We start from the raw sequence: 10,585 nt of genomic DNA, 5'->3' as shown, positions 1-10,585 counted from the left end.
GGGCCAAGAGGGTGCGCGCATGCGCGGCGGAAGGCGAGCGGAAGCGGACTTGGCCGGCCGCGCCTCTGAGGGGCGCCGCCAGTGCCCCGGTTGTGCGGCGGCCTGGGGGTGTGCGCATGCGCGGGGCAGTGGGCCGGAGGTGCGCGCGGAGCCACGTCAGCCAGCCAGCCGGCCGGCCGGCCTTCGGGGCGGTCCCCGGGCTCGCACAAGGCGCTTGACACCTGTCCGCTTCCTCGCCGGACCCCTCCCCCCCACCGCCGTTCACCCCCTAACCCTGGCCCCTCACCCAGCACCACACGTTTCCGCAGACTTCCCAACGTGATCCCCCCACGTCTGCGTCCCCGCAGGGTTCATTTCCGCGACTCCGCTCCCGCGGTCCCCCCTGGCAGTCCTGGAAAAATGTTTATTTGTGTAACAAAGCGCCGGCTGGGGGGCGGGGGCTGCGGGGCGGGGCAGGGGCTCCTCCTCCGGGTTACTTCTTCTTTTTCTTGGCCACCTTGAGCCTCCCCTCGATCAGCCACCGGGCCTGCCTCTTGATCTCGGCCCGCGAGGGGACGTAGCTGTGGTCCACGTCTGCGAACTGGAAGGTTTCTAGAAGGGAGGTCCAGGAGGAGGGCAGCTGCACTCTGCAGCCCCTCTGCTGCAGCGAGCTCACTTACAGTGCGGGCTTTGTTGGCCTGCACCATCACCCGGCCAGCTATTAGCGTTTTTTTATTTTCTATCTTCCTGATGCCCTGGCATGTGGGGTCTTACAGACCCGGGGAGAGGCTGTCCCCTCGCAGGGCTAGCCAATCCTCAGAGACAGCAGAAGCCTCGCCCGCTGGGAGCGTCTCTCCTGCAAACCGAGCTATCCAGAGCCCACACCCCCCGGCCCCCTTTCTATGTCACGCTCTCACACCAGGTCAATAATCCTCCGCCTGAACCAACCCAGGCCCAGGCACCAGACAACTGGGGACGGCCCCTACACGGCAAGCCCACTGGAATTATTCCAAAAGCCCACCCGAAGCTGCCCTCCCCTGCCTTTCCCACAGAAACCCCCATAAAGGCTCTGGCCTCGGCCTTCCCCCTGCTCCTCTCCGCCGCCTCGCGGGCAGTGATGCTCCCATGTGTCAGGAAAGTTAGTAAATTTTCCTTTTGACAGCGTCAGCCTCTCCATGTCCTCACTAAGCCCCTTCCGTGAATTAAAATCCCATGGGTACAAGAGACGCACCTGTCCGTCCTCGTAGCCCCCCCCCCCCCCGCCCCCCCGTGCCTCTAGGCTGTCCTGGCCAGAAAGAACCATCTGCCACACGCCCCCTCCCCAATGCCGGGCGGCCTGGCCCCCAGCCCCGAGCCTGTACCTATCACATCGTCCTCCAGGTCTTCAAAGCTGATCCTCTGGTTCTGCTTCTCCTTCAGAGTTGAGGACTCCAGGGTATCCCTCACCTTTGCGTTGACCTGCAGGGCACAGGGCGCTGTCAGCTCCAAGGGTACATGGGACGAATAGGCACCCCCAGCCTCGGGCTACCTCCTCGGTCCTGGACAGCGCCTGCAGTCTGTCGGCCAGGTACAGGAGCTTTCCCTCACAGTATGCCAGCTTGCTGGACACGTCGAGGGTGTTGGAGAGCACTTCTTTCTGTAGGCCCGGAGAAGGGTCTCATCTCTACCCTGGCTTCTCCCGGGGACCTTCCGTGCAGACGGCTCCGCCCCACTGCGGCTGGTACCTGGGCCGTGGGCAGCGCAATGCCGATCAGCCGGGCGTAGAGGTTGTCGATGCCCATCTGGATGGTCAGCAGCAGCTTCTGGCTCTTGGTCATGTTGGAGTAGGCCAGCTGGAGCCTTTCTTCCTCCTCTCTCAGCATGTCCTTCATTTTCTTCTCGACAGACTTAAAGCTGTCGAGGACGGTGGGGAGGGAGGTGGCACAGAGTCGAGGGCAGGCGGCCACAGACCTGCGCCGGGTGTCGTGCTAAACTCGGGGGCTCAAGAGCTCAGCTGTGGGCACGTGGCATCGCCCGGCTGGGCCTCCGTGGCCCACCTGCCAGGCTACCCACAGGCCCGTTGGCAGCCGACACACCGGGCTCTGAGCCGGGCCCCGCCCACACGGGCTGTCCACGAGGGCCCCACCGGGTGGCCCTGGCGGAAGGCAGGGGCCTCCTGGGGTACCTGGCAGAGCTGGGCGTCTGGCGGAACCTGAGCGCGGTCTCCTCTGCTTCCAGCTGCTTCATCAGGGCCTCCAGCTGCACCCGCCGCCGCTCGCAGCCCTCCACCTGCAGCCCGAGGTTCTTTTCCGTGTTCCTCTGAGCCAGGAAGCGGCCGGCGATGTCCTGGCCGGGCCCGTGGGGAGAGAGGCGGGTGTGGGCCAGGCAGGCATGGGCCCCCCCAGAACTGGTTTCTTCCGGGGTCCCCCCCCCCCCAGCGGTCAGGAACGATGCTGACCGCGGCCGGGCACTGGGTGAAGCGCTTTATGTGAGGCCCCGCGTGTCGCTCACAGCACGAGCAGAGAGGGCAGACGCCCCAAGGCAGAGGCAAGGAGATCACCCCTGAGAGACTGCCGGGGGCTCTGAGCCACTCGTCCAAAGTCAGGGCCGTGGATGGGAGCTAAGCTTACTACTGATAAAGCCAGATCGGATTAAACGGAAGGGCCGGGCAGTGTCAGCCTCTCACCGTGGTCCCGGCAGTTCAGGAAGGGACAGGGTTGTAGGGGAAGGTCTCGGCATTTGGATCCTCCCTCCAGTCCCAGCGGGCCCTGTGTGGCCCTTGGAGTGAGGCTCGGCTGTGCCAACCGTTTCCCGGCGTGCTCTCCGCTCTCAGCCGTGCAGCCACAGCTCTGTGCCCACATTCATTCGAGAGGTACCCGCGGCAGGCTTTGGGCTGGGGCGGGGGCCCCCTGCCCTCCACTCACTCCCCGGGAGTGCCAGGGGGCAGTACCCAGAGGTGGGAGCATTGTACAGCCATCTTCACTTTCTCCACCAAAGCAGTCACGTCCGTCTGGTATTGGATATCAGCCTGGGAGGTCTCTCTTTTCCTCACTGGGCGGAGCAGAGGGGAAGGGTGGCCAGCATGCAGGAGGGTCACGGGAGCTTTGCCCGAGGCCATCAGACATCTCCTTGCATGCCCAGCCGAGCAGGTGGCTGCCGGAGTTCCCTGCAGTTTGCCCTGCTCCCCCCGCCCCCTCAGCGGGCCCTTCAGGATGCCCCAGGGCAGCTCCATCCAGCGGGTGCCTGGCATGGGTGCCTCCTGGCACTTCTCAGAGGCAGCACAGGGACCTGGGGGGCTTGACACAACCCTTCTGAGGAATCACCCGGTGGTCGAGCCTTGGGAAGCCAGGGGACCGCACCGTTAAGTGCATTTTACAGCTGAGAAAACTGGGGGCTCGAGCACACTCAGCAGCAAGCCCAAGGTTGGGAGCAGTGCCTTGCAGAGTGCGCTGTGGCTGCTGGCACTCGGCCTCTGCAGGTTAGTGGGGACAGGCAGGGGCCCGTCTGTCTCCCTCGCCCCGGCAGCCCTCGCAGAGACCTGAGTCCCTGCCGGCCTTTTGGGACCCTGGCTGGGGGCGGGCAGAGAGCTGAGCGGTTACCTTTCAGGTTACCTTTCACGGTTTCTGCACCCACGAGACTGGAGGGGAAGTCCAAGTCCCGGCGGCCCTGGGAGGAGGGGGAGGAGGGGATGAGCGACGTCGTCTGCGGGGGCGGGGCCTCCCGCTGCCGTGCGGTCCCAGGGTCCTGCAGGGACTCACCCTGCGGAACTTCTCGTTGGTCTCCTTCGTGTGGATCTTGTCGATCAGCTTCTGCTGGTTGAGCCGGTTCTCCCGGGCCCTGCGTTCCTCGATGAAAGTCGCCTCCGCTTGCCTCATGTTCATCTGGGGACGCAGGCGGTGGGGCAGGGGTACGTCTCACCACGGCTTCCGTGGTGCTAAGTCCGGCCGGCCGGCGGTTTCAGTCCCCATCTTCTAGGTTTGGGACTAGTGTTGGAAGCTCTCGGCTGTCCCCTTCGTTCTAACGTGCCCAGGCCTGCGGCTTTCGTAGTCCTTCCGGCCCTCCGTTCTCCTCTCTGGACGCCTCTCCCACCTGGCCCCTGGGGGTGCTGCCTTCTGCAACTGCAGCCTCGGCTCAGGGACCCCGTTTCTCTCTGTAGCCTGGGCCCCCCGCTGCCTCGGCCGGCTCCACTGACAACTCACCGGAGTGATGCCCCAGTCTAAAAAGGAAGTCAACATCTTCCCCCAGGCCCCGTCTCTTCCCGAGTGTCCTGCTTTGGCGGCTAAATCTGTCATCCCTCCACACCTGCCCTTGCGTCCTGCACGCTGCCCTCCCCACCCCCGTCCACATCTGACTTGGCCCCACACTTCATCGGGTGACCTTTAGAGGCTCTGGGGCCCCAGTGATGACCAGGCACCCAGCTCTACCGCTGCTCTGTTCCATGCAACCAGGATCCGGACTCTGCTCACCCTTAGTCTCTGCAGCCAGAGCATGGCCATTTTTGAAACGCAAATTTCTCCTCCCAGAGCTCCAGGTTGGGTGGGGGGCCAGCACCTAACCCCCCCGCCCCCGCCCCATTGCCTCCACTGGTTCAAAGGCTCCCTTCCCTGCACCTGCTCCGTTCCAGCCAGCCGTGCCTCCTTTGGCCCCGTTATGCCCCAGGACCTTGGTTGTCCTTCGTCCTCTAGGGTTGGGACCGCTCGGTTATATGCAGAGCCCTACTTGAGCACTGCCTCCCTTAGCAGCTAAGGGCCCCACAGTGGCCCCACGTCACCCACTCGTCTCTGCAGCATGGCCCAGTGGTCGTGTGACATTTCTTCATGGACCGCCGGATGGTTCCTTACACTGCCCCCATCAGGAGGAGGATGCACGCCTGACTTACAAGGGCTTTGAGGAGGCCTTGGTGCAGACCTGGTGAATGGATGGCCTCTGTCTGCACCGGGCTAACTCTCTCCCTCCTGTGTCTACCTCTTGGCTTCCATGCCCAGGGGCGACTCTTTCTGTCCAGGGGCCTAGTGTGTGAGCAGAGCAGGCCAGTGAGGTGGCTGCTGGGTCCCTCCAGTGATTGTGGGCAGCACGGGCTGTGAGTGTCCCTGCAGACCCTGGGCCAGACGGGTCAGAGACAGGGCCCTGCGGGATCCCCAGGCTGGGACTTGAGCTTACCTTGACCTCGTCTGTAATCATCATGGCATCCTGGGACATGACAGTCATGTCTGACAGTTCTGAGCAGTAGTCACTCACGAGATTCTGCAGCTTGTCCAGCCCTGTGGGGTAGCTGGCCAGCTCCTGCATCGAAAGGGGCGGGAGCAGCTGGGCACAGAAACTGATGGCCCCGGGGCTCCAGGCCAAGCAGATGCTGCCCCTCACTCCTTACCCCAGACAGTGTGGGCCCTGAGCACCCTGGAGGGTCCGGCCTGGGGCCCCAGCCCCCACCAGGCACAGAGCAGGGAAAGCACCGTTTCAGGAGGGCAGACGGCATTTCCCTGGTGGGCCTTCCCACTGCCCAGGACACTCAGACATACTTCCAAGGAGGCTGTGATGGGGGTGTCGCACCGGGTGAGCGGTGACTGTGCCCCACCCCGGGGGAGCCTGCGGCTGGGGAGTGGCTGCTGTCTGAAGCATAGCAGAGGGGCTCGAAACACGGACGTGGGGTCAGAGACTAGGACTCAAGGCCAAGGCTGCCCTGACCAGCGGGCTAGGGGGACTTGGGAAAGCCACTTAACTTCTGAGTGTGCCCACCTATTGATAATTGGTTCTTTCACAAGGCTGCTGTCAGAATCTATATGTAATGAAGTATTAAGCTCAGAGCCAGACTCATATACATCTAATATATCTTAAAAAATTTTTTTTAATGTTTATTTATTTTTGATGGAGACAGAATGTGAGTAGGTTGGGGCAGAGAGAGAGGGAGGCACAGAATCTGAAGCAGGCTCCAGGATCCAGGCTCCGAGCTGTCAGCACAGAGCCTGACACGGGGCTCAAACTCATGCGCTGCGAGATCATGACCTGAGCTGAAGTCGGACGCTCAACCGACTGAGCCACCCAGGCGCCCCAATATCTAATGTATCTTGACCCTTAGTCGTTTGTTGTTAATAACTACATAATGTAGAATTTCCCTAGTTTTTAAAAAAAATACAGATGACCCCAGGAGTTATTTTTAAAAACTGCGTATGTTCTGAAAAGAACATACCCCCCGGGGGACATAATTGGTCACGTGAAGGAGGTCTGGACCCCAGGTAACAGCCGGAGTGGGGTGGTGGGCCCAGGAAGGCGAGGTGTGCAGGGCCTCGGCTGAGTCTAGGAACAGGGGGCTGAGGCAAGAGGGACAGGCAGGAGGACCGTGACACCTGCCTGTGCAGCTTGGGCAGAGCCTGGGGGGCTGCGACCCCAGCCAGGAAGAGTGCCGGTGTCTGCCCATGCCACCACATCTCCACCTGTCACCTGGCTCGCTGCGCTGCCCTCCAGGACTCCCCCTGCCCCAGCCTTGGGGTGAGGGAGTGTGGACAACTTCCTCATTCTCCCTGTGCCCCTCCTCCTCTCGGCACCGGGGCCCCCACCGTCCAGTCCTCCCATCTTCTGGTCCTCTTCCTCCCCATGAAGAGGCCTTCCCTCCCGGTGGGACCTGTGGCCCCTGGGGGCCTCCTCCAGGCCTCCTCTGCTGGGGGCAGGGCGGCTGGCTTAAAAGAGCTGGGCAGCAAGCTCCAGGTTACTGGCCTGCCGTCTATGAAGTCCCTCTGGGATGAGGGACTTTCTGAAGGCTCAGGGCCCATCTTTTGCCCTCGGAGGCCAGGCAACGATAAAGGATGGGGCAAGATAAAAACCGAACCATCAAGTATGTGCAAGAAAACCCAAACAATTCTGATGTGTCCCATAATATGCCTTTTTGAAACAGCAAATTACACGTTCTTGATGGAGTGTTTTCCACCTACAGGTGCAGGGTGTCCCTGCTCAGCTGGGGCCTAAAGCAGGGCTCTGTCCCAGAGGCAAACCGGCCTGGAGGAGAGTTGCAGCCCCCTCCCCACGGGAGGGGGTGGTGGTGGCAGGGGTGGCCCTGCCCCGGAGGCTGAGGTCCCCACTGAGATCCTAGCCCCGCGGTGCAGGCTGGGGCCTGAGACTCCCGCCCTCCGCGCCAGATGACTTCCCTGGGCTGAGGTGTGGGGTGAGGGGGCTCACTTTCTTCAGATAATCCAGCAGGTCCACGTACAGCAGGTAGATGTTCTGGCTTGCGGTGATCTTGATCACGGTCTTCTCAATGTTGTTCTCCAGCTGGCGGATGACCTGGGGGTCGCCCGAGGGCACGCGGTGCTTTGGGACAGACCGCGTGGATGCCCACCTGGAGGCCGACCGGGGGAGGCTGCGCTTTCTTCCAGGGAGGGTTGGCGGGTGTGGCTTTCTCCTAGCCCCGCCGCCCGACGGCGTCCCATCCCTCTCTCCCGGGGCCCCGCCTCCCGGAGGAGCTTCGCCCCTCCCCCCGGAGGCCCCGCCCCGCCCGCCACCTGCCGCAGGCGCTGCTCCTCCTTGGTGTTGTCGGGCTGCCTCCGCAAACTAGCCAGCTCCAGCTTCATGCTCTCCAGCTTCTGCTCCCGCCGTCGCACCAGGTGGATCAGCACGTTGTGCACGTTCACGCGGTCGAAGACGTACTTTCGCAGCTTCTCCCGCGCCACCTGGGTCGGGGAGGGCACGGCCCGCGCGTGGGTGCGCAAGGGGCCGCGGGGACCGCGCACGGCGGGGCTGGCGGGGCGGGACCCCTGGGATTGGGAACTCGCTCTGCCCGCCACCGGCTCCGCAACGTGGTTTAGTGGTGGTGGTCGGGGTGGGGGGGGGGCGGTCCGCTGGCCGGGCGAGGCCGAGGGATCCCTCCTGCCACCTCACCTCCATGGAGCAGCGGCAGTGCGCCAACCTCATGGACGTGTCCTTCCCGCAGGCCTTGGAGATGATCTGCTGGTCATACTGCAGAGCGGTGGTGGCTGAGCTGGGACCCCGGTCTCCCTGTGTACCCCCAGCCACCAGTCCCTCCCTCCAGGCATTCTCCCCGGGCCTCTCTAGCCTGTGCTAGCCCAGCAGCGAGGGCCCATCCAGGCTATCCCAGCTCAGAGGTGATGGGAGTCAGGAGAAGAGGACCCAGGTCTCCCCTACATGGCCAGAGAGCCAGAGGGGCCCCTGCTGTAGGGGGAGTCCAGGAGAAGCTCCCCATCAGGCCCACCCTGCCATCTGGGGTGGGCGGTGGGGAACCTGCCCATCCGGCTTGCTGGAGTGACAGGTCCTGGGGAGCCCCTCCCCAAGATGCCCCCTGGCTCCTGAGAGGTAAGAGTGGGAAAAGGGGGAGGTCCTTGTTGTCCCCTTGTGTGTGGGCCTGTTTCAGCATGTGCCCACCCCCAGCCCGTGGTCAGCAGGGAGGGGGAGCAGGGCTGCTCACCTTCTTGGCCAAAGCCCAGTCCTGGGCCCCACGGCGGATGGTGCTGTGCAGGAGAGCCAGCGTGGCTCTGTTCTTGACCGTCTTCTCCTTTATGGCCTGGATCTGCAGTGCCCGGCATTGCTCTGGTGGGGGGAGGGGTGGGCACGGAGATGCTCCTTCCTGCCCCCACTCGAGGGCCACAGGCTTCACTGCCCAGCAGTGCTTATCTGGATGGCTCTTAGTGATGGCTGTGCTGCGCAGTGGGGGACGTGAGGTGGCAGCCAGAGGTGGGCACGTCCTGTGATTCCCTTCCAGACCCAATGGCCAGAGAATGTCCCCTCTGGCTTTGGGGCTCACTGTGCTCACAAATCTCCGTGAAGCCCCCTGCATGGCAGACCCTTTTGATCCCTCCTCTCAGGTCCTTTTTTGGGGGGGGGGGGTGGCCTCTAGCCCTTGTTTGCCCTGGACTGGCCCTGTGTTAGATCTGAAAGCCCCTGGGCCCTGCATGGGGCCAGGCAGGCTGGTCCAGTGGGGGGGGGGGGGTGAGGGAGGGGGGGACGGAGGGCTCACCCTGGAGCCGAGTGATTGTCTTCAGCTCCTGGATCTGCCCCTCCACATCTGCCTCACTGCATGCCTTCATGGTGGCCGTCAGGGTCCTCCAGGCCCCCGTGCAACTCCCGCCCTCCCTGTCCTGGGCCTGTTCAACAGAGCCGCAAGCAGTTCACGTCGCCCCCGGAATCTCAGCCCATTGTGATGGGGGCCGAGATTCTCAACCACGGAGCCCTGGAGATCCCGGCCCACCCTGCCCCCTTTCTGTGCCCCCAGCCAGCCTTGGGGTTGTCCCCTGCATGCTTGGGTCAGCTGCTGTCTGCTCAGGAGCACTGCTGGGGTCAAGGCACTTTCCATAGGGAAGTGATTTGTGGTGATTTGACACGGCACCCCACACCAGCCCCCTGTACCCTCCCCATCCCCTCCATACCCCGAGGCTGTCCTCCACTGAGCCTCCTAAAACCTCTAATCTCTGCCTTGTGGGATCTCCATTTCTTCACCCCACCCCAAGCTCAGATTCCACACCCGGGGCGACCTGGCTCACGAGACCTCAGCTGTCAGCCCCGACCACCTCACCCCTCCCTGACCTCCACCTGCTGCCTGGAGCCCGCCCTGCTCCACCTCCACGTTCCTGGGGCAATTCCCGGGTCTAGTTTCGATGCCGCTTACTCCAGGCGGGGTCGTGTGCAGCCCAAGCTTCCGGTGGGGTTAAGCGCTCCGAACACCTGCCAGCCCGGGACTCTGAGGGAGGCACACCGGATAGGTTACTTTTTCCAGCGGCAACGCATGGATTTGCAGGGGCCGCCACAGCAAAGTGGCAGGTGGCTGAAACAATGGAAATTGCTCGTCTCATATCCCGGAGGCCAGGTGTTAGCAGAGCCGGCTCCTCCTGAGCTTGTAGGTGGTCATCTTCTCGCCGTGTCCCCACATGGCCGTCCCTCCGTGCGTGTCTGTGACCTCCTCTCCTAACAGGGACACAGGCCGGAGCGGATCAGGGCCCACTTCGTTTCAACACAACCATTTCTTTAAAGGCCTGATCTCCCAAGTGCAGTCATGTTCTGAGGTCCCGGGGGTTGGGGGTCCAACATGTAAATCTGGAGACCCCACTCATGACCATGGCCTTCACTCAGATATTGTCACGTGCAGGTCCTCCACGACCTCACAGACCTTTTCGGCTTTCTGGTCATTGCCAGTTTTTTTTTTTTTTTTTTTTTTTTTACAATTTATTTTTGAGAAACAGAGTGAGACAGTGTGAGTGGGGGAGGGGCAGAGAGAGAAGGAGACACAGAATCCGAAGGAGGCTCCAGGCTCTGAGCAAGCGGTCAGCGCAGAGCCTGATGTGGGGCTCAAACCCATGAACCGCGAGATCATGACCTGAGCCGAAGTCGGACGCTCAACCGACTGAGCCACCCAGGCGCCCCAAGTCATTGCCAGTTTTTCAAAGGGGAGTCCAGACCCATTTAAAACTCCACGCTCAGCTTCTGCCCTCCCTCTGAGACCTCAGGGGGTTGGAAGGACCCGTCAAGGGCCTGGTCTGCTCCCTACAGTGCCAATTCTGCCCCCTGTTCTCCCAGGGCCTGAGGCCGGGCTGCTCACCGTCCCTCAATGTTGCTTCTCCCTTCTTCCGCAGATGTACACCCTCTGAATTTTAGTGGGGCACGTGGTGGCCCAGAGCAAGGCTGTCCC

At 62.7% G+C, this 10,585-nt stretch overlaps 1 protein-coding gene across 2 annotated transcripts; it reads right to left on the bottom strand.

Annotated features, from left to right (window-relative positions):
• Nucleotides 1–286: 286 nt before the first annotated feature.
• CCDC183 (coiled-coil domain containing 183) lies at nt 287–9,070 on the bottom strand. 2 transcript variants are annotated; one of them, XM_019435908.2, is made up of 14 exons: nt 8,921–9,070; nt 8,372–8,493; nt 7,828–7,905; nt 7,452–7,619; nt 7,129–7,233; nt 5,119–5,241; nt 3,717–3,839; nt 3,558–3,624; nt 2,909–3,009; nt 2,144–2,304; nt 1,704–1,872; nt 1,508–1,615; nt 1,341–1,437; nt 287–591 (listed from the first exon to the last, which is right to left on the bottom strand). In XM_019435908.2, the coding sequence occupies exons 1-14, from the start codon at nt 8,988–8,990 to the stop codon at nt 473–475; spliced, it is 1,611 nt and encodes a 536-aa protein (XP_019291453.2). In that variant the 5' UTR covers nt 8,991–9,070; the 3' UTR covers nt 287–472. The 2 variants fall into 2 exon arrangements, with proteins under 2 accessions (XP_019291453.2, XP_019291454.2); XM_019435909.2 differs by having other exon boundaries at nt 3,570–3,624.
• Nucleotides 9,071–10,585: the final 1,515 nt, after the last annotated feature.

The sequence above is a fragment of the Panthera pardus genome, unplaced genomic scaffold, assembly GCF_024362965.1.
Source record: "Panthera pardus isolate Hobbes unplaced genomic scaffold, ASM2436296v1 HiC_scaffold_20, whole genome shotgun sequence".
Taxonomy (NCBI): domain Eukaryota; kingdom Metazoa; phylum Chordata; class Mammalia; order Carnivora; family Felidae; genus Panthera; species Panthera pardus.
Note: the sequence above shows the minus strand (reverse complement) of the source record. Positions and strands in the feature narration are given on the sequence as shown.